At 40.9% G+C, this 24,611-nt stretch overlaps 1 protein-coding gene across 1 annotated transcript in view; it reads left to right on the top strand.

Moving 5' to 3' along the window:
• Nucleotides 1-24,611, top strand: part of SMYD3 (SET and MYND domain containing 3) — a 686,329-nt gene that overhangs the window by 168,770 nt on the left and 492,948 nt on the right. The window contains exons 3-5 of the mRNA XM_040636090.1: nt 14,945-15,052; nt 17,043-17,100; nt 18,787-18,923. Of these exons, the coding sequence (XP_040492024.1) occupies nt 14,945-15,052; nt 17,043-17,100; nt 18,787-18,923 (303 nt within the window). The remainder of the gene's footprint in view (nt 1-14,944; nt 15,053-17,042; nt 17,101-18,786; nt 18,924-24,611) is intronic.

Here is a 24,611-nt window from a genome sequence, read left to right as displayed (position 1 = left end):
ATTTCTCCCAACGTCCGGGTCCCTAAGCTTGTCTTTGCTCACTTTGGTCACCTGCTGAGTGGTCTCATCTGCTCCCATGACTTCAGTTGGTATCTGTACATTCATCATCCTTGAGACTCCATCTCTAGCCTTCTCCTTTTTCCCAAGGACCAGACCCATACCTTACAGGGCCCCTCTACTTTGGTGGTGCACCTGTATCTCCAGTGCCATATAGCAGGACCTCAGTGCACGATATTTGCCTAAACCTGCTTTGGTTCTCGATTTTCTTTCTTTTTTTTTTTAAATTTTATTTATTTATTTGACAGAGATAGAGACAGTCAGCGAGAGAGGGAACACAAGCAGGGGGAGTGGGAGAGGAAGAAGCAGGCTCATAGCAGAGGAGCCTGATGTGGGGCTCGATCCCATAACGCTGGGATCACGCCCTGAGCCGAAGGCAGATGCTTAACCGCTGTGCCACCCAGGTGCTCCTGGTTCTCGATTTTCAGCCTCAGTGAATAATTCACCAACTGCCTAGCAGTCTGAGTTGCCGGGCTGGAATCATCTTTGGTTTATGTCCTTTCTTGGCCCCACGCCCGGTTAATCAACATGTCCTGCTGATTTTACTACTTAAGATCGAAACTGGTTCGCTTCTCTCTCGTTTCTCCACCAGCACTCGTGTGCATGCTCCTGTGACCTCTCTACTGCATTGACTGTGGTCTGTGCCCTCCTGCCAGCTCCTTTTCTACTTCCTACACGGGAGCCAGAGCGATCATTTCATTCTAGAGTGTGAGCGTGATCTGTCACTCACCAGCAGAAAACCCTGGCCGTCTTCCTCAGGATGAAATTCAAGCTTGTGGATTTTGCTACGCTTTTACTTCCCAGCCTTTGGCTACGGGAGTCCTTGGGCTTGGGCCCACACCTGACCCCCTGCCTACTGAACTCCTTCTACTTATCCTTTATAACCCAGATCAAATGTTGCTCCCTCCTTTCCTAAACTCCTGAGACTAGTTTATGTCCCTCCTTTTTCACACAGAAATTATCTTAATTATTGGTTTAATTGGCCATTTATGCAGTTAGATGGCCAGGCTCGTTCAGGGGGTGCATTACTGTTCCCTGATGCAGATGTAACATGGTTGGTTAAGTGAATGAATGAATACATTCATCAGTGGTACTTGTTGGTTGGAATTAGTTTTTGAAACATTACGTTATCTTTAAATAATCTGTCCGTAGGAATCTTTTTAATTTATTTTTAATTTTTTTAAAGATTTTATTTATTTATCTGACAAAGCGAGAGAGCACAAGCAGGGGGAGCAGTAGAAGGAGAGGGAGAAACAGGCTCTCTGCTGCGCAGGGAGCCCCACACGGGGCTCGATCCGAAGACCCTGAGATCATGATGTGAGCCGAAGGCAGATGCCTAACCATCTGAGTCACCCAGGCGCCCCTCTTTTTATTTTTTATTTTTAGTTGAAATATAATTGTCCTACACACTGTGTTAGTTCTAGGTATATAACATAATGAGGTGATATATGTATATATCGTGAAGTGATCTTCACCACAAATAATTATACTCTTTTTTCTTGTGATGAGAACTTCTAAGATCTACCATCTTACTAGTTATTAAAGACACAATACAGTACTGGGGCGCCTCGGTGGCTCAGTTGGTGGGACTCTTGGTTTCAGCTCAGGTCTTGACCTCAGGGTTGTAGTTTAAGCTCTGCCTTGGGCTCCATGCTGGGCGTGGAGCCTACTTTAAAAAAAAAATGTGTGTATGCACACACACATATACACGCACAAACACATTATTCACTATAGTCACCATCTTGTATATTACACCTCCAAGACTTTCCTAATTTATAACGTGAAGTTTGTACCTTCTGACCACGGCGCTCATTTCCCTGACACCACACTCCCTGCCTCTGGCACCTGCCTCTCTGTTCTCTGTATCTGCGTTTGGTTCCTTTTAGAGTCTATATGGGGAAGTATTTCCTGAGCCATCTGTGTCGGCATTATCCATTGACTTCCCGCGCTGGTAGATAAGGGGATTTAGCTCACCCACATCGGCATCTACTTCTTCTCCCCTTCCTATATAGTTATCTCCGAACCTCCATCCATCCAGGGTTTATCCAGTAGATATTTTTTGAGTAGCTACTAGCTAGTCCCTGTTCTAAGTTATTCTGGGGGTTAGGGTGGTGGGCAGTTAGCAATGAGCAAGTAAAGAGGATCCTGGCTTTCCTAAAGCTTGTATCATGGATGCGGGAGAGACAGATAATGACAAATGCCCACAGTTATATGAGTGAATATGCTTTGGGTGAGCAGGAGTTCACCTTTGAAAAGGTGATTACAGAAGGACTTCCTGTAGAGGTGATATTTGACATGGGATCAAATTGCCAAAAGTAGCCAGCCATGGAAAGCTCTGCAACAGATTTTTTACATAGAAGGAACAGCAGATGTAAAGGAACAAAAGCAGGAACAAACTTGTCACGTTAGAGGAATAAAATGGTGTTCGATAAGGGTGGATAGCCATTACAGTACATGTGTCCAGACCCATAGAATGGACAACACCGGTGTTCACCATGGACTTTGGGTGATAATGACATGTCACTGTAGGTTCATCCGTTGTAATACATGTACCGTCTGGTGGGAATGTTGATCATACAGGTGGCTGTGCATGTGGGGTGGGAGGGAGTATATGGGCCTCCTCTGTACCATCCTCTCAGTTTTGCTGTGAATTTAAAACTCCTCTAAAAAAATTAAGTCTTGAAAAAATAAATGCAGAAAAAAGTAGGAGTTGGAGGTCAGGCTAGTGAGTGAAGATAGGAAGGACTTGATTATGGATCCATCCATCTATTGATTATTTAGCAAATATTAGCGTCAATACCAGGACTTTTCTAGGCTCTGGCATAATATTATTGAACAAGACACAGAAAGAAAGCCCTTGCGCCCCAGTGGAGCTTACATTTTCTCAGTGAGACAGATAATAAATAGTAAAGTGATATGTAGTATTATCTTATATTTGTGCCTAAAATAAAGGGGGTAAAAGAAAATGATAGAGATTGGGAGGTTGTTTTGTGTGTGTGTGTGTGTGTGTGTGTGTACATTTATACATATATGCATACATATGTACATACACTATATACATATCTCTATATATTTAATGTATAGATACTGAGGGAGATAAATAGATACATTTATACTATTTATAACGAGATCTGTCTCTACCTATCTACCTACCTACCTATCTACTTGTCTTATCTATCAATCTGTCTGTCGATCTAAGACCTCTCAGGAGTGGCATTTGAGTGGACACCTGAAAGAAGTAATCAAGACATGCCAAGATTGGGAGAAGAGAGTTTCAGGCTGGGTGCACATCAAATGGAAAAGCAGGATTGCATATGGTGCGTTCAAGGAACGACAAGAAGGCCAGAGGGTGGACCAGGGGCATGAACAGAGGTTGTAGGAGATAAGATTGGAGAGCTGGTAGGGACCAGGTTATGGTAAGGCCCTTATATGCTGTGGTTAAAAATATACATAAAAATATACATCTGTGTGTAATGGGCTGCTGCTATAGGATTATAAGGGGGGAAGGAGGGTCAATATTACAATGTGATTGAGATTTTAAAGGAACCTTTCTGACTGCTGTGGGGATAGCATAAGGGAAGTAAAGGTAGGGGATGAAGAGGCAGTCAGGAGGTTATGACAGCAATCTGGTCATCGTATGATGGTGGCCAGGACTACAGTAGTGGCACCAAAGAGGACCAGGCAGATCTGAAGGAACGCTGACTGAATTTGCTCCTGGCTGCACTAATCATTCAACAGTTCGGGAGTTCAGTGTGTGCTAAGCGCTGATCTAGGCAAGAGCTTGGATGGCTTGGATTAGAGGAGTAGCAGTGAGGCGCTCAGAAATGACTGGATCTCAGACATATTTTGAAGGTGTAGCTGAACGTTTGCCAAGAGGTTAGATGTAAGAGGCGAGGAAAAAAGAAGAGTCAGAGGTGAGCAGCTTTGGGTGATGGTGGCGCCAGTTAGCGACTTACAGAAATCTGGTGGCGGAGCAGGTGCTGGGAGGGGAAGTTTAATACCACGTTTTGAGTTTGTGCCTACTGAACATACTCGTGGAGATATTGAATAGGCAACTGATACGTTTGTGTGGCACTTAAAAGAGGGGCGGAGACTGCGTGAAAAAGATAAATGGGGAATGATTATGGGATGAGGAGGGAGACAGGAATCAAGAAAGATTTGTTTTTGGCTTTAGCATTTGGGGAGATGATGATTGCATTCGTAACATGGGGAAGACTCTGTAAGAGACTCAGATGGGAAAAAATTTGCTTTGGCCATGTTAGTTTGGGGATAACTGTTATACATCTGTTAGGGTCAATTTCCCCTTCTTGAGTTTGTCACTTTAAACAATATGGGCAAACCTTAATCTATGCTTTATCAAGCATAGTCATCTCCCCTTATCTGCCGATTCCCTTTCTGCATTGCCAGTTACCTGACGTCAGCTGCATCTCAAAAATATTATGTGGAAAATTCCAAAGATAAACACTTCATAAGTTTTAAATTGCATGCTGTTCTGAGTAGCGTGGTGAAGTCTTGCACTGTCCCACACTGTCCCATTCCTCCCACGTGGGACCTGAATCGTCTCTTTGTCCAGCATATTCACGCTCTATGTACTCCCTACCTTGTAGTCACATCTCCTAAGTGTGTATGTGTAGGAAGAAGTAGTGTATATAGGGTTTGGTACTATCTGCAGTTTCAGGCATCCGCTGGAGTCCTGGAACTGTCCCTCTTGGGTAAGGGGGATCTACTTTATAGACAGTGTCTCTTGATTCCCTACTTTGAAAGGTGAACATACTAGTGTTCCCACTCATCCCTCTATCTGTTACCACTCTATTTCCTGTAATTTGCCGGTTGTACCTTTACTTTTGTATTGTCAAGATTAATATTTACATTCTGTTCTGGAACACAAGGATAGGCCCTGTCTAGGCGCGTCTGGGTGGCCCAGACATTTAAGCGTCTGATTCTTGATTTTGGCTCAGGTCATGATCTCAGGGTTGTGAGATGGAGACCCGTGGCCGGCTCTGTGTTGGGCATGGAGGCTGCTTAAGATTTCTCTCTCTCCCCCTCTGTTTCTCCCCCCCATCCCCCTACCCATCTCACACCTGCTCTCTTTCTCTCTTGAAATAAAAATTAAAAAAAAACCCGAAACAAAATTAAGTCCTGTGTATAGATTGATTCTAACAGTTCAAAATCCATAGTTATAATACGTGATTTTAAAAATATCACTGTATAGATGCCAGTTCCGTGAAGCTCATTCAAAGTCCCACAGATGAATAAGCTGACTGTAATTTATGTGGAAATGCAGAATACTTAACTGAGTCCTTTAGGTAAGAGGAGAGCAAAGTTGGAGGATTTAGACCCCCTGCTTTAGAGACCTATTCTAAAGCTTAGGAGTGATGTAGAGAGTGATGGATAGAATAGAGAATCCAGAAATAGAGCTGTTTTGTTTCCTTTCATGGGATCGTCAGTCACAAGATGGGACACAGAGAGGCTCAGGAAAAAATGTTTATTACACTTGTGGTTCCTAGAACAGGAAGCATGGATCGCCATACAGGACCACATGCGGAAGCCTAGGGTATCAGGGGGAGGAAGGCAGGAGCCTGGGGAAAAGCTGAGGCTAGATCCTTTATTAGGGTTTCTGTGGGAAAGGCAAGGCAGAACAGTCAAACCATTTAGGACTACCGAATTTGAATAATTCCCGAGGGTTTTGGATTATAGGAATGGTCGCTCATTGCCTGGTGTACCTGACTCTGGGACTTGTAGCAGAGAGAGGGGATAGGGCTGTGGATTGGTTAGCTGGCTTATCACAGACACACTCCCTGCGGAGTTGGTTAAGGCGTTGTACCCATAACTTATTTAAAATGTTTCCAACTGAGTAGTAAGACAGCATGGTAAAATGGGTTTGATTTGAATGGCCGTGTCATAAGATAAACAGTAAAAAATGTTCAACATCATTAGTCGTCAGAGAAATGAAAATCGAAACCACATTTAGGTACCTTTACATACCCACCCACCAGATAGGCTGAACTGCAAAGTACTGACTATACCAAGCTAGAAACCTCATGCTCTTCTGGTAAGAATGTCACATGGTCACGAGCTTTGAAAAAGTTGGATAGGTTCTAAAAATGTTAAATGTTCACTTAACCACACAAACCAGTGGTTCTGCTCCTAGGTAGAGTACCCACACATTACACACACACACACACACACACACACACACACACACACTACACACACACACACACACACTACACACACACACACTACACACACACACTACACACACACACACTACACACACACTACACACACACACTACACACACACACACTACACACACACTACACACACACACTCTACACACTACACACACACACTACACACACATACACACTACACACACTACACACATACACACTACACACACACTACACACACACATACACACTACACACACACTACACACTACACACACTCTACACACACACTACACACACATACTACACACACTACACACACTCTACACACACACACTACACACACATACACACACTACACACACTACACACACACTACACACACTACACACACATATACACTACACACACACTACACACACATACAGACACTCTACACACATACACTACACACTACACACACACTACACACATACACACACATGACACACTACACACACATACACACTACACACACTACACACACTCTACACACACACACTACACACACACTACACACACTACACACACACACTACACACACACTACACACACTACACACACACTACACACACTACACACACACTACACACACATACACACTACACACACACACACTACACACACATACACACACTCTACACACACACACTACACACACACACTCAGCCGTAAAGGAGAACAAACCACTGAAAAATGCCCCAACATGAGTGAGTGTCAGAAACCTCATACTGAGGGAATAGAGCCAGATTGGAAGAAGGAGTGCTGTTCGCTATCCTAGGATACGCACAAGTAGTGTCTAATGGTGGAGACCGCATCACCGGTTACCAGGGTTGGAGGGCTTGGATGTAAAGGGAAGCAGGAACTTTGGTGGGGAGGGCAGTAATGACAGTTTATATCTTAATTTTGGTGTTCTTACAAGGATGTGTGTATATATTTGTCAAAACTCATCAAATTATACTCTTAACATTGGCACATATTGTAATGTAAATTATATCTCAAGAAATTGTTTTAAAAATATTGATCACTGCAGGGGTGCCTGGGTGGTGCAGTCGTTAAATGTCCTGACTCTCAGTTTCAGCTCAGATGATGATCTCAAGGTCCTGGGATCGAGCCCTGCATCAGGCTGCATGAGATTCTTCCTCCCTCTCCCTCTGCCCCTCCCCCCCCCGGTCTCTCAAATAAATACTCTTTAAAAAAATTATCGCTCACTGCAGAGTCTTTAAGTGTGCATGGCTCTCCTTTCCTTCTCTGTAATGAAGTGGTCACAGCCTTTCAGCCCCTCAAACAATGAGACTGCTGTCGAGGAAGCCATCTTAGGAGGGTGAGAGAGGCCAGGACGACCAAAGAGAAGGCTGAGGCAAATCTCTGCATCAGAAATAATAGCATCAAATTCAACCAAATCTCCATTTGGACACTTCTCTCCTTACTCAAAGTCATTCCAAGAGCAAGGAGGTGTTTTCAGACTGTTTGGCATGCAGACTTTTGGTTAAGTCTCTCTTTTTAATGCTACTTTTCTTTTTTTTTTTTTAAAGATTTTTATTTATTTATTCGACAGGATAGAGACAGCCAGCTAGAGAGGGAACACAAGCAGGGGGAGTGGGAGAGGAAGAAGCAGGCTCATAGCGGAGGAGCCTGACGTGGGGCTCGATCCCATAACGCTGGGATCACGCCCTGAGCCGAAGGCAGACGCTTAACCACTGTGCCACCCAGGTGCCCCTTAATGCTACTTTTCAATCCCCTTCTTTGCCCGACATAAATTCTTTGATGCTAAATCCTTGTTGGATTTCTGCTTGGTAGGTTGGCTCCTCTCTCAGAAAAGACTTTGAGGGTAACTTCACTCTGTCATGGCCTCCACTGCCCTGTTTGTGCAGCCTGTCTTATCCCCACTTTCTAGACATGATGTTGAACTCCTCATTCATGGATGGCCCTTCTAATATACTTAGTGAATTGAACACTTGATGATTACTTGTACCAGGGAGCTAAAATACATGTGCTGCAGCGCCATGTTCTGCTAGAACACAGTGCTGACCTTCTGAGTAATCCAGCGTGGAAGTTTCTTTCAAAGAAGGTTGGCAGTCTGTAGAGGTAAATGAGTTGTTTTGTCTTTCCAGCTAGAATATATCGGTTAGGTCATTCCATCTTCATATGCTCTCTCATTAGATCAGAGGTTGGCAAACTTTTTTGTAGTGGCCCAGATAATAAATATTTTAGGCATTGTGGGTAGTAGATGTGTCTAACTACTCAACTCGGTTGTCATTGTGTCAAAGGAGGAAGTGTAAATTTTGAGTGTGACTGTGTTTCAGTAAAACTTTATAAAAGCAGGTGGCAGAATGGATTTGACCAGAATCGTACCCTGGATGGTCACTGACTTGCTTTGGGGCACTAATACTATTCTTTATTATATGGTTCCTCAGTTAACCAGGAGACTGTAACTTCCATTTTCTGAAGAAGTAACACTTTTTTCTTGTTTCTTCTGTCAGCTTGCTGCCCTGGGACGACTCTTCTGCCGCCTTTATATTTGGCTCGGTCTAACTTGATGAAGGCTAGTGGGAAGGCGTTCTCGCGCTCGGTTCGGTGCAGCACTCAGTGAGCTTTGAAAGTGAAAGGTCTAACGTCATCACTAGGTCTCTCGTGTGCTCTGAGGAGATTTTATGCAAGATTTTAATCAATACCTGTCAGTCAGATGAGATACTGGCTAGCTTTCCAGTTGTTTTTTTTCCCCCCAGATTCCAACTTTTTAGACCTTCATGTGTCTGCCAACTTGTAATTCAATACTGGACTACTTTTGAGAGATGAAGAGGGAGAGAGCAAAAATAGCTTTTTCTTTTAGGAAAAACTGAAAAAAATTACTACCACTTGTTCAGTTCTGTAAACAAATGTATGAAGAGCATTCTTACGCTTTTTCTGTACATCATTTACATTGATGAGGGTTAAGTGCATTACAAATATTATTTATATGCCAACAGTATGCACATTAAGAATTTTGATGTTCATTACTAAACACCATCAGAAGGGTTAGAGGGGTGCTTGGGTGGCTCAATTAGTTAAGTGTCTGACTCTTGATTTTGGCTCAGGTCATGGTCTCAGGGTCGTGAGACTGAGCCCCGCGTTGGGCTCCACAGTGGACGTGCAGCCTGCTTGGTATTCTCTCTCTCCCTGCCCCTCCCCCTGCTTGCACACAAGCTCTCTCTCTCTCTTTCTCTAAAAAGAAAAAAAAAAGATTAGAGAACCTTACAGTTCTACTAATAATTTAATAAGTATAGGGTAGTATTTTTTTTGTTTCTTCTATTTAGTATGTACAATGGCTTTCTTTTTAATTTAGTCTGGATCAGTGGTTTTTCAACCTTAGCTACATATGGAGTTGTTTGTGGTGATTAAAAAGAATTTGGACACCTGATCATATCTCATCACTACCGTCAGAATCTCTTCAGTCATCCCAGGCTGCGAATTTAAATATATATTTTGGGTGTGCATGTGCTGTTTATACCTGTGTAGCATTGTTCTAGATCCGCAGTTTTCAACTCTCTTAGACCTAACTCTTTTTTTTTAAGTTTATATTTATTTTAGAAAGAGAGACAAAGAGCACATAAGCGGGGGAGGGGCCATGAGAGAGGGAGAGGGAATCTCAAGCAGACTCCGTGCTAAGTGCAGAGCCCAACGCTGGGCTCGATCCCATGACCCCGAGATCATGACCTGAGTGGAAATCAGGAGTTGGACACCTAACCGACTGAGCCACCCAGGTGCCCCTCAACCTTTTTATAGTAATTATATTTTTGTCCTCTCTACTATATTGAAATGAAATTCCATAGTTAATACAATCTAACTAGTTACATATTTTTAAAATTCAGTATCAATATAATGCCATATCTTGTATGTAAAGGAGAAAAAAATAAAAATAACTTATAATAAAATAATGTATAATTTATTTATGTATTTTATTTTTTCAAATTTTTATTTCAATTCCAGTTAGTTAACATATAGTGTAATATTGGTTTCAGGAATAGAATTTAGTGATTCATCCCTTACAAGTAACACCTGGTACTCAACACAACAAAAATAATACACATTGTAGTAGGGATGCTCAGGCACGAGTAGACTAGAAGACGTAATTAAGAAGTCTTCCCTTGATTTACCTAGAAAATTCAGTGCTATGAAGGCTGTGTAAAAACAAGTTCTTTGTTTTTATATGTGAAAGGAGGCTTGGTTCCAGGCTCGGATAATTGTAAACAAGTTTGTCTCCTCTAGAGAATGTTTGATTGGATATTTAAAAGTCGCCTTGGATTTGAACAATTTTTTTTAAAGGTTTATTATTTATTACTTTTTAGAAAGAGAGAGCATGCAAGCAGTGGGAGGGACAGAGGGAGAGGGAGAGAGAATCCTTAAGCAGATTCTCTGCTGAGTGTGAACCCTGACCCCATGACCCTGAGATCATGACCTGAGCCAAAATCAAGAGCTGGACACTTGACTGACTGAGCCACGCAGGTGCCCAGAAGGATTGATTCTTCATTGTATGGAACTGTCCCTCACGGGTGTCCAGCATCTCTGATTCCTGTCCACTCAGTGCCCATGTCTCTCCCCAGGCATCCTGACAAATAATGATGCCCCTATACATTTCCCAAACAGCCCTCCAGATTAGGGTTACCCCCGTTGGGAGCTGCTGGTTTACTTAATTAGTTTAGTTTTTTTTTTTTTTTTAAGATTTTATTTATTTATTTATTGGACAGAGAGAGACCCAGCGAGAGAGGGAACGCCAGCAGGGGGAGTGGGAGAGGGAGAAGCAGGCTTCCCTCTGAGCTGGGAGCCTGATGCAGGGCTCCATCCCAGGACCCTGGGATCATGACCTGAGCCGAAGGCAGAAGCTTAACGACTGAGCCATCCTGGCGCCCCACTTAATTAGTTTTTGTTCCGAGTCACTGTAAGTACTATAGAGCATGAAAGTGTAGAGATTCCACAGTGGTTTCTGAGTCCTGTATGTACTGACATGTGGAGTCATTGTAGATGTCTTCATTTCCTTTTTCCATCCAAAACTCTTTTTCCCATTTTCTTTCTGTCTTAATGCAATATTTTAATTTTGTCTTTCATGCTAATTTGTGCTTATTGTACATCATTGATAATGTTCAACTTTCAGAACGGAACACATTACAGCCAGTATTGTGAACAAAATCTTAATTACACCTGCATTGTGGTAAGGGAGGAAAATAGGAAAAAGTAAATCGGGAGGTTGTCTTTGAAAAACTGGCAGATAATATTATGTGCTGTTGAGGTCTAGACCAAGGTTAAAGTTTGTACAGTGTACATAATGCCTAGTGCTCTTGTAAGATCGTGAAGTTTTGCTTCAATGTCATAGGCGGTTACTTAAAAGATTGCTTTGTAAGCCTTTTCTGTGGTGTGCTTCTGTTAGTGAGCCGTATGGTAAGATGTGATGGTGACGTGACAGTAAATCCTAATAATTACTGTTTTAAAATCATAGTTTTTAATATCATGGTAAGATATGATGTAGGCTGTACCTTGACACTATGCTATAGATCAGTTTTAAGTGGTGTGATTACTTTCTATATTTATATAGATCTGATTTGGTTTTTAGATGAAAAGAATGAATATCATTTTCCGGAAAGCAAATGGGAAGATAAGTATGTTCTCTGGTGTTCTCGTGCAGTAATTTAGGAATAGCTTTAAGAAACATACTGTCTAGCTTCTAATTACTGTTGAGAAATAGGAGTGCAGTATTAATTATGCTAAAGACCTAAAGTTGTTTTGACAGGAATTCTCCAAAATGTGGCTGTTTAACTCTTAAGCAATGCCATTTAACAGATCAGCAGTTTCATTACCTAGGGGTACATTTGATAGTTCACCCTGGTAAGCTGGCAGGAGACGGAGATGCTCGGAACATAACAAAGGAGTTGTGGATGGTCTCTTGTACTTACAAGTATCGAGTAAAATCTGCTCTTCAGACCTTTTGGTCCAAATGGTCTCAGCCTTCTTTTGCTAGGTGCAGTCCTTTGTCATCTGCACACTTGCTCAGGCTTTGAACAGGGCCAGAGTGCTTTCTCAGAGACCCATGGGTACTTGTGGTTCCTTCCTGCCTACATAGCTGATCCAATGAGGGCATCTATCAGCCTGCTCAGCTTTGAATACTAAATGAAAACTGTTCTGCCAAAGCTGTGGTTCACCCTTCAATCAGAAATAAGAAATATTAGCACCCTAGTTTTCTATCACTGTGAATGATCATGAATTTGTCTGTTAAACCCGCTCTCACTGAAAGATCAGATGAAGAAAGAAAGAAAATAGCTGTATCTGAGTCCATATATACCAATCTAACTTCCCAAAGGATGGCAGTAACAATCACGGGAAACTCTTGTGTTAACTAAGTTACCCAAGTTTCTTTCATGCAGAGCATTTTAGCAAACTAAATTACTTCCAGTCCCTAAGCAGGGTGTATATTATGTAGCAGTTTTCAAACTTAATTGACAGTGGAACCATACTTTTTTAAAGGATCTTATCCATGCTGGCCCATTGCTAATCGCTGGTCTAAGACTAGCCCCCTAAACAATAGAAAATTTTCTTTCACTAACTTAACAGTTTAATATTATGCCTTTTAGTGAGTCCTGACATTTAGAAGTAGCTCTGTGACGGCCATTATAATTGTCCGTACGTTGATTAGCATTCTTGGAATAAATTCCTTCTGTGATTTAATACTTGGTAAAGCTATGTGTTTTTCTTTTATGGCAGATGAGAATTATATAAGCCATTATGCTTTATTTTTTGCCTTGCCTGCAAGGCAAGTCAGATAAATGTAGTGTGCAGACATGGCAATTACTTAGCTCTCAGGGTAGAATACTAAGAATTTTTACTCTCCTCTTTTATGTTTATTAGTTTGGTGGTGAGATCCCACCCAGCCTTACTTTATTCATCTTTAATGTAGGGATAATATCTACCATTTGGATTATTGTAAAAATCAAATGAAATATCCTCTTTTAATTGCTTAGCCATGTGTCTGACATACTGTAAAATGCTAAGTAAATGCTAGAGGACTATTTTTTTTAATAACTTCAACATTTTCTGTTTCTAATTTTACAACCTTATTTCATATACATCTTTATTTCAGAGCATCTCAGTCTTGTTTAGAAGTGAGTGAAGTATAAATACTAAAAAAAAAAAGATGACAAACATCACATTAAGAGCATTCCTATAGTGGGTAAGAAGAAATGAAATGAGGCACTTGTGGGTCAAGTTGATAAAAGAAATGAGGTACCCTTTACAAACAGTGTCTTCAAGATTTGGGTTCATAGGAGATAGCAGACAAGCCACACCTTCACTCAGCAACTCAACCCAGCCAGTCTTTCTGAGCTAAATGCTGCTTGAACTTGAATGCAAGTCAACAGTTTCAAAGTACCTGCAGCACTTTTGAATTTTTTAAAAATTTATTTATTAGAGAGAGAGAGTGAGAGAGAGCGAGCACACGAGTGGGGAGGGGCAGAGGGACAACCTGACTCCGCGCTGAGCAGGGAGCCTGATGCGGGGCTCCATTCCAGGACCCCGAGATCACCACCTTAGCCAACATCAGATGCTTTACCGACTGAGCCACCCAGGTGCCCCCAGGTTTGAAATTTCTGGTTGCACTGCATGTTTGTGCTACAGGTGGAAAAGAGAGTTCCTCCTGGAGGGATTTTATAGGGCCAGAAGTCGGGGACAGATTTACAGTTTCTGAAGCAAGAATGCATGTGAGCGTCGGGCATTTAGTGATGGAATTTCTAGCGCTCAGTTGGAAGAGAACGTTATCAGACATTCCGTGGAGCCTTCTCCCACTCACCAGGGTTAAGTCTTAGATACTCTGGATTGTATTCCCTTATAGAAGTCATTCCATGTGAAGGAGCCATAACATTTCTGACTCCACAATTCAGGGAGACAGTGTCCTCCCCACTGTCCTCTCTTCTCAGTGTTGCAGGATTGGTGACTGGCTCACTGGTCTTTTCAGCCATACCAGCACATGGGTAGGATTGTGCATTAAGTGACCATATAATTTATCATCCAAAGCACACTTTTCAGGATGAAAAGGGGTACTGTTAATGATTGGGCCAGGACAACATAATTAAACCACGGCGGTCCTGGGCAAATGACATTTGATCATTTTAGTTAATAACCCCTTTCTGTGTGGTCTTCAAAAACAAAAGGTTTCATATTTATTGTTATGGTAGCTCCTGATACTTCTATACTCTCTAAAGCAGCATAGAAATTCAGAAGGCTATCTGCCCTGTTTTGGTTTTCCTGAACCATGGGTTTATTTTCTAATTTGGTGTGATATTTTCTTTTTGTATTCAAAATTACTCTCTTATTGAATCCTGTTTCATCAGCTAAAAGATAAAAGATTATCTTATAAATTATTAAGTAAGCCATAATGATTCTTCCTTGAACTCCACTAGCCAGGTAATAACCACCGGGTCAATTAAAGGACAAAAGCAGAGGAGAGTGTCGATGTCCACGCCTGGTAATTACGTGCTTGGCAAAGACTGGGTTCTGCATCATTAATAGTATTCGAATATTGCTTTCATTTTCTATTTTGCAGTTACATTTAGGCTGTTGACGTTAAATTAATGTTGATGACTCTCCACGTTCAAAACCAGTGTAAATGAGAGTTAAAACATGTGCCTTCCCCACTCCTGTCTTAACAGAAAAAAGCTTGGCCGGACCATAAACGAGAATGCAAATGCCTTAAAAGCTGCAAACCCAGGTATCCCCCGGATTCCGTTCGACTGCTTGGCAGAGTTGTTTTCAAACTTGTGAGTATAAAACTTGTGAAATGTTCTCTGGTTTTAATTAACCAAAGCACTTGCAGATGTATGTATTATTCATATTTAAAAAAAAAAGTTTTTATTTATTTATTTATTTATTTAGAGAAAGGGTTGAGTGGGGGGAGGGTCAGAGGGAGAGAGAATCTCAAGCAGACTGCCTGCTGAGCACAGAGCCCGAGGCAGGACTCGATTTCAGGACACTGAGATCACCACCTGAGCCAAAGTCTAGAGTAGGACGCTTAACCTTCTGAGCCACCCAGGTGCTCCGTATTATTATTTAAGGCTGACTTTAAACCCGTGTGAAGGTAGAAGGTGGATTCTTTCGGGGAGTGTCTTAAGACAAAAACTTGCTGTTTCCCTATTAATCACAGCATCAGTGGTGGCGAGACAGCACAGGGCCCTCTTTGAAGGCCCTGTGTATGTGTGCAATCCCCTAGAAACACAAGGTCCTGTACTGAAGTCATGAAACGTCAGAAATGTCTGTTACATTGCCTTCATTACTTTTGGCTATGAACTAATGCACGGGGCAGGTGTCTAACTTTTGCTTCTTGAAATGAGGTTTTAGTTAGAAGATAATTACTCTTATGTGGATGAGGGCTTATCTTTTTTTTTTTTTTTTTTTTTTTTAGCCAAGTTTCACTGAAAATGTTTCTTCAGTCCTTTTCCCCTCCTCTGCCTGAACAACCACTGGGTTTGGTGAAATAATCCCCTGGTGATACCCTCCAGACTTCCTTTTGCCAGGCTTTCACATGAATATCTCTTTCTTGGATTATTTCAGGCTCCAGCTCTGTTCTGTCCTGTTGTTTATTGACTTTTTCGGGTGGGGGAGGGCTGTCAAATTTTATAGAGAGTTTTAATCATGTAAAAGTATGTTTTTATATCTAAAACTAACACAATGTTATATGTCAATTATATCTCACTTAAAAAAAAAACTGCGGGGTGCCTGGGTGGCGCAGTCGTTAAGCATCTGCCTTCAGCTCAGGGTGTGATCCCGGTGTTCTGGGATCCAGCCCCACATCAGGCTCCTCTGTTGGGAGCCTGCTTCTTCCTCTCCTACTCCCTCTGCTTGTGTTCCCTCTCTTGCTGGTTGTCTCTCTTTGTCAAATAAATAAATAAATAAAATCTTTGGGAAAAAAAAAACTGGATGTGGAATATCAAATGGGCATTATCTTTGGACTGAATATATAACATCTATCATATATTTAGCTACTATTTGCAAATATATATATATTGTGTTGAACTAAAAAGCACAAATTTATTTCAAAGTATTAATAAATTCAGATCAACTTTGTTATTGTGCATTTTTTTAATTGCTAGGTATTAAAAGTATGATCATTATATTTAAGGTTGAACTTTTTTTTTTTTTTTTTGCTTTTTTAATATCAAGAAGATTGAGAACCAGGACCTACTGGAGCAGAATCTAATAGAAAGCCCAGATAATAATAGATCCCTTCTATTGAGCACTTAGGATTTCCAGGCCTTGTGCTACATGCTTTACAGAATAGACCCCATTTCATCCCCACAACAACCCAGGGAATCTGTGATTCTCCTATGTTTTAGAAAAGGAAATTGATGATTCTTGACTCCAGGTAATTTGGTGAAGGTTGTGGTTTGTAATAAATTCTTATATTTATTCATCCATCTCTGCTTTTCTATCATGATTAGTAATAAAATCCTTACAGTGATACAAGTCTGTGGATAGAGCTGGGGAAAAAGAAATAAAAGTACGAGAACTTCTTGTAAAAGAATTTTCCATTTGGAAATTAAAGTGATGGGTTAAGTCACAACTGAGACTTTATTTTAAAATTGTTACTGATAGAATAATTCAACTTGAAGAAAGTGATGAAGAGGAGGAATATATACAATGTTGTCTTTTTAAATAGAGTTTCACTTAAATATCTAAAGAGATTCAAATATATTCATTGATATATTGGAGCACTTGAAATTGTTTTTGGTGTTTTCCCCCTTTGCTTCACAGATGGAAGAGACACCGTCTGAATCAGAGAAACTTTACTCATTTTATGATCTGGAGTCAAGTAAGTGATTGTCTGTCAGCACCAAACAGATCCCACCATTTATTTGCTGACCTCATGCATTGCTTTCTTTTTAACGTTGTTGGGTTCCGTCTCATTATGTGAGGCAATTCTAACAAATCTTTTCATGTTTTTATATACGATTGACTCATTAGCTTATTTAATTTATTCCAGGGTAGTTTGGGCCTTTTAGGAATTTATACTAGACCCTGATCTTTGTTTCTTTTTGATGCCAGGGAGCAGTGATGTGAACCAGGAGTTCCAGGGAACATTGAGGGTCACTGGTCCTGTAGATGATAAGCAGAGTTGATGGTGTAGGTGATTTAGGCTGTCTGACAGCATTGCACGATGTTCTTCTTTTCAACTCCCGTGGTGGTGGCCATGATATATGGGAACTCTGACGGGCCTTCCAGTTTGAGAGCTCAGTCAATGTCGGGTTTATGTTCCTTTCCTGCTGGCACAGATCCCCTTCAGTGAGGTTGTCCATGACTTCAACCCCAAAGTAGCCAGAGCTCATAGAGTAAACTTGGCTCCAAAGTTTAATATTTCTGGATGGAGGCAAATACGAAGATAGTCTAGTACAGATTTATGGTTATGGGATCCTAAGTGCCAATGATAATAAATTATTATTTAAGAAATCAGTGGGTTAATTGTTCTGTTGAACAAGTAATTTAAAGAGAATGTGTAGAGCTGACATGAGCCCCAGAATTATGCTGTAGTTCAATTTGATGTATCTTTTCAGTTTTAATGGGGGACTAATTAGTCATTTTTTCATGTTATATTACCGCTAAGTAATTAACATCTCTTGCCGTGAGTCTTACTATTAACAGTAGCCCTGCTCGGTAGTAGTGTCACACATGCTGTCTTAAGTGAAATGTTCTCAAACGTTATTGATTGTATACTCTTAGCCTTAACACCTTTTTGTGGTATAAATTAAGCTGAGTTTTCAACGGGATGATTTTTGGATGACTACACTCTGGAACCTTCTCCTTCTGTTTGGGTTTTAGCAGCATTGCGTCTTGTTTATTCAATGGGGGAATAACTTGAAGTCGAGATTTCTTGGGTTGGTCCCCGTTCTTCTCGATCTACTTTTTATGACACATTTCACCAGTTGGACTCTAGCTGAATTTTTTACTTATCGTCTTTCCTTTCCTTTCCTTTCCTTTCCTTTCCTTTCCTTTCCTTTTTCTTTTCTTTTCTTTTCTTTTCTTTTCTTTTCTTTTCTTTTCTTTTCTTTTCTTTTCTTTTCTTTTCTTTTCTGTGTGTGCCTTTGAGATATACTGTTTATCAGTTGGTCATGACCTGGTTGTAAAGTGTTTCATGGAACAATCCACTTAAATTCACTGCCTCGGTGCCCTTGTGGTGGCTTGAGCATGTGTTCAGGGCAGTGCGGACGACCTGTAACACATCTTTCCTGATTTGGGTTGTAGTGTTTTTCATCTGTACTTGTATGTATTTTGTTTGATAGGCATTTGATCTTAGATTGTAGGTGAAGTTTGGCACAATTTAATTGATAATGTATGTATTGTAATTTGTAGTTGCGAGAAAATGAAAAGGAACGTGTTTGCTCTCTGTCAGAATGAAATCTAGAGAGGATAAATCTGGTTTAACAGCTAGCATTGAACACCTGAAAATTGTCCATTAAAAATTCACTGTGTGATTGTGCTGTTTATTCTCTTTTTAAAAAAGATATTAACAAACTGACTGAAGAGAAGAAAGAGGGCCTCAGGCAACTCGTAATGACATTTCAACATTTCATGAGAGAAGAAATTCAGGATGCTTCTCAGCTGCCACTTCCCTTTGACATTTTTGAAGCTTTTGCAAAAGTAAGTGTTAAGTGTTTGATATCTTTGTTTATGCCGTAAATCAACCCTTTACTTCTTATTTTGTTGTTGATCCATGAAAATTTAGGACCTCTCATGGCTTAAATCATTCCCCTACCTTGTTGAGTAGAGAATGAGTGAATGTATTGCTTATATTGAAAAGGGTATTATTACTTTTTCTAGTTTATCAGCACTCTTCTTCCTGGCCTGCAAAGTCCCCTCTCTGCTCTCAAGTGTGCTTGCTTTTCTCCAGAGAAAACAGCCAATTCCCTTGTTTCTTACTAATGGATCGCTGAGGTTGCCACTGCGTTCGGTTTTGTGGTGTTGTTTCCGTGATGAATCTTGGTCTTTGAAATGAAGAATATATTGGAATCCATTTCTTAATTATGTGAATTCTAAATACTATGAAAATATAACCATTTCTGACTTAAAAATCATTGTCTAAAAATCTGTTTAAATGTTTTAGGTCACTAAAATCCTATGTTAAGTATAGAAAAGAGAGGTTTGATGTAGTATTTTTGTGTGTGGTCTCTTGGTAGTTGCTACCTGACATACTGTGCTTGGAAATGATTCGGACGGTTTGTTTGGGCCCAGGGAGAAAACATGCACTGGGTGCTCCTTGCTCTCTGCCCTGGGATGAGGACAGAGGGTCAGATAAATCCCCACTGATGTGTGTTTGCTGTCCTTGCTCTCCCATAGCGCGTATTTTGGTTTGCTTAAATATCGATCGCATTTTAATAACAAGTAAAATTTTACGTTCGAGGGTGATTTTGCCACTGATATTACAATTCCTAAGTGCACATCTAATAACATATTTATCCCATGAATATTTTTAAAGTATGTTTTATAATCTACCTGTTTTCTAAGAATTTGAGGTGATTTGTGTGATTGCTAGAGATGTATTCTTGTTTTTCTTGAATGTATTTTTATACTTCAGGGTATGTTTTTATGATTTTCTGGTAGTATCACCTTAGCATTACATTCTGGTTTGTCTACAGTTTAAAACTGATTTCAAAATGCAGTGTTTACTTATAATACATATGAGAAGTGTCTCATGTGTTTATTTCACATCCTTCTGAAAATCAGAGCCTTTAAGAGTGTCGTGTGTACCATACACACAGGTGCTTTCGACACTCCACAGAGCAATACCTTCTGAAAGATAAAAATATGCCTTGTGTTGACTGTAACTTCATTCCTGGTGTTAAGTCTGTGGCTCTCCTGTGACTGTTGTTTCTGTTGTTAGGAATTGTTCAAGTGGTAATTACCGGTGTTACTAGTATTTATGGAAAATATTTAAAAATACTTTCTATTGCTCAATGTGACATGTGAATTACTTTATTTCTCATATTTCTTTTTTAAAAATTTTGATCATATGTCTTACAGTGAAATTCTTTTCATGCTGTGTAGGGGAAAGTTCTGTCATTATGAATAAGTAGACAAAGTCTTAATACTATGCTCTCCCTTCTCCCCACATAGTCGTATTTGTTATTGCCACAAAAGTAGAGCATAGACATCTCTGAGATTTTGAGGGGAAGTGGACTCAGATCTGTGAGTTTTGCCTTGTATGTGGATGAAAGCAACATTACCTTATGGCTCCTGTACTTGCTCGTAAAAGTTTTATTAAGATTTTATAAGTTGTTGTTAATCTTCTGCTTGCACATATGTCCTTAAAAGAGATCACTTTCCTCCTCCTCTTTTTCTCCCCACCTTCTTCTTCTTTGTCATTTTTTTTTTTTTTTTTTTAATAGACTAGTCTAGGGGCACCTGGGTGGCTCCATCGGTTAAGCATCTGCCTTCAGCTCAGGTCATGATCTCAGGGTCCTGGGATTGAGCCCCGTGTTGGGCTTCCTGCTCAGTGGGGGTCGGCTTCACCCTCTCCCTCTGCCTCTCTGCCTCTCTGTCTCTCTCTATGTCTCTCTCTTTTTCAAATAAATAAAATCTTAAAAATAAATAGGATACTCTGATATTAAGCTCATTGGTGCATATGTACATCAGGGATGAGCTGCTGACATTGTGAGCGTGTGTTGGTGCAGGTCATGGCAAGTGCTTTGGAAGTGGGTGGAGAACCTTGGGCAGAGGGTTTTATTCCTCTGCCTCTTCCTCTGTCTTAGTGGCATTGAATTAACCAGAGAGGAGTGGACACCCCAGTGTGTACTGCCCACAGCCCACAGATGTACAGACTGTCAGGTGTAGTTCCAGGCAGCCCTGCCTTTTTCAACCTCATGCACCGGTTTTCCGGTTTATGCTTTGAAGAAGGCTGGCTTTGCCTGGCCCCAATACAGAAAATCCAGGTAGTGTTTTGCTTTTGGTCATGTTCATTTATATTCATTCTGGTTTTACGGAGGTTTTAGACCTGCTAAGCTTATATCTCAGCTCATCTCATGGTCACTTAAGGCAGAAGGAATTCTGAGAACTTTTCTTTATTTGTTTATATCCTAAGTTTTTTGACTTTGGACTTTTCCAAACATACATGAAGGTAGAGAGATTAGTACAATGAATCCTCATGTCTCTGTCACATGGTTTTAATAATTTTTGAAATTGTTTTATATCTGATATTTTTAATACTTAGATTTCAGACAAATGTTCTTTATTTAAAATTCAGATTTCCAAACATTCCTTACAATTAGTCCTTTATTATGAAGCTCTTGGGCACCTAAGAAGTTAGTGAATTCACTTATTAAATTAAACAGACCTTTTAAAAATTTTTTTTGCTGGCCTACCCTGTGCAAAGCATTCTTGATACAGGTTATAGAAATGTGTGGCTGATTATAAATCGGAAAATTATCTACCAAGGCAAAAACCTTAGCAAGTCAAAAGTCTTACTTGGTAATATGTGTATATTTGTTAAACTTGGACTTGCCTGGAATCGAAAGGGCTCAGTGGAGGATGAGAAGGTCCTTAAACCTGAGCACATGATTCATTCCCGCTAGGCTCTTTGTCTTTTTCTTTAATTAACATACTATGTGGTATTAGTTTTAGTTGTATGATACAGTGATTCAACACTTCCATACACCATCCAGTGCTCCTCGTGACAGGTGCACTCCTTAATCCCCATTACCCATTTCACACATTCCCCCACCCACCTCCTCTCTGCTGACCATCTGTGTGTTCTCTGTGGCTGAGTCTGTCTCTTGATTTCTCTCTCTCTCTCTTCCTCTCCCTCTCTTTTCCCTTTGCTCCTTTGTTTTGTTTCTTAAACTTGACATATGAATGAAATCATATGGTATTTGTCTTTCTCTGACCAATGTATTTCACTTAACATTATACTCTCCAGCTCCATCCATGTTGTTGCAAATGGCAAGAGTTCATGCTTTTCTATAGCTGAGTAATATTCCATTGTGTATACCAACCGCATCTTTATGCATTCATCAGTTGATGGACAGTTGGACTCTTTCCATAATTTGGTGGTTGTAGACGATGCTGCTATAAAACACTGGTGGCTTCTTCTAATAGAAGACCATGGTGGCAGTTTATGTTTTGAAAACTCTGGGGTATTCTGTTGAAAATAGTGTATGTATCTCTTTTTGGACCAGGTTCTCAACATCGGATGTGCTTCTGCTACTTCAGACTTGGTTTAACTCAGGACCTGCCCCACCCCCCCGCCCCGTTACTCCAAAGGCATTGTTCTGTAGTCATTTTTTTGGATCATATTCCCAAGTGTGCTGCTGCTTTTTCTTCTTCTTCTTCTTCTTTTTTTTTTTTTAAGATTTTATTCATTTATTTATCAGAGAGAGGGAGAGAGCACAAGCAGAGGGAGTGGCAGGCAGAGCAGACACAGGGAGAAGCAGGCTCCCCGCTGAGCAAGGAGCCCCGATGTGGGACTCAATCCCAGGACCCCGGAGTCATGACCTGAGCCTAAGGCTGACACTTAACCAACTGAGCCATGCAGGCGTCCCCCAGTTGTGCTTCTTTTTCTTCCACTTCCTTACCACCAATATTATTCTCTTGCTCACCACTCCCACATAAACAGGACTGTGGAAAGATATGGCCAATTCGGGTTTAGAATGTAGGAGTTTGCTTTATAAGTATATCCTGTCCACTTATGAATTTTTTGCCTGGCTGTAAAAAATTAAACAGCATGAGAGGTGCCAGGGTGGCTCAGTCAGTTAAGCATCCACATCTTGATTTCACTTCTGGTTATGATCTCAGGGTTGTGAGATGGAGCCCCACTTTGGGCCCTGTGTTGGGCATGGAGCCTGCTTAAGATTCTCTCTCTTCCTCTGCCCCTCCCCACCTTCTCTCTCTCTCTCTCAAAAAAAAATTTTTTTTTAAATAGCATGAGTCATACGAAGGGGAAACTTTTTTACGGGTGGGTATCCAGGAAGACTTCACATAGAAAGTAAAATTAATGGCATGAATTTTAGAAGAGAGTTTGGTATAGGGCAACAGTTACAGACAAATGGTCTGCAAATGCTGGTGGGAGTGAGGGGTGCTGGCTCCTCTGACCTCCTGAGCTGGGAACACACTGACCTCTTCTGGGGATCCGAAAAGGTAGTTATTACCGTGGAATACATGTTTCCGTTATATTTAGTGACTACAATAAGAGTTTGAATAGAAGCTTGATGCTTAAAATGTTTGTTTTGCATTAGGTGGTAGTAGAAGATTAGTGAGGGTAATAGTACCTGTCGAATTTCTCCAGAAGGGGCTGGAGAGTGATGGTGTGGTTGGATGGAGAGGCTGAGTGATTTGCCAGAGCTTTATTTTCAAAGCAGTTGGCTAGGTTTAAGCTTAGGTTGTGTGTTACCTGGTGGGGAAGGGGTGGTTGGAGGGTGTGGCTGAGTGGAGATGAAGGTCAAAAGGTAAGGAAAACCGTGGGTGCTGCTGACAGTAATGGCGGTGGCCGAAGTGCGGGGTGCGTGGGAGACACTTGGTAGTGAGAAGCCAGGAGACATGCGATTATTTATGTGTTCATGAGAGATGGAGGCCAGGTTTACCTCTGCTGGCTCTTTGTCAGATTGTTTAGAGAAGACCCGCCTCTCCGTCTCTACAGGCCCCTTCTCCTTCCCACCTACACTTTTCCCCTTCCACTTCTATCTTCAAACAAAATTTTGGGTTAGGTTTCAAAATGGATTTACCTTAGTGCGACAGCTACTGTGGTTTAGTCTACTGATCAAGTTCTAAATGTTTGCTACAAACACAGAAAAATGTTACTACTCCTAATAAATATAAACTTCAGAGGGCAAGAGGATAACAATTAGAGGACAAATTTATTTTTATTTTATTTTTTTAAAATATTTTATTTATTTATTTGATAGAGAGAGAGCACACATAGAGAGGGAGAAGCAGACTCCCCACTGAGCAGGGAGCCCAATGTGGGGCTCGATCCCAGGACCCTGAGATCATGACCTGAGCCCAAGGCAGATGCTAAACTGACTGAGCCACCTAGGCGCCCTGAGAAGGACAGGTTTAAATGGCGTGCTGAATAGTATGATGGTTAGGTTGCTTTCTGAGACAGAAAATGAGATTCCCTTAGCCTTGATTTCCTCATCTGTTAATGGGAATCATCATCATCATCATATCTACTTCAGAGATGAAAGTGAGGGGTAAGTCAGAAGTACTTAGTGTAACACATATTACTAATTTCTACTATTGCTGGCCTCACCTCCCAGCTTAATTTTTGTTTGGGTCTTAAACTGTAGTGTTTTATGTCTCCCTGTGCTGTCATATGGATGGTCAGGAGCCGTTCTGCGG

Source organism: Ursus maritimus, unplaced genomic scaffold (assembly GCF_017311325.1).
Source record: "Ursus maritimus isolate PB19 unplaced genomic scaffold, ASM1731132v1 scaffold_2, whole genome shotgun sequence".
In the NCBI taxonomy this organism is placed as follows: Eukaryota; Metazoa; Chordata; class Mammalia; order Carnivora; family Ursidae; genus Ursus; species Ursus maritimus.
This window is presented reverse-complemented; position numbering and strand designations above follow the sequence as displayed.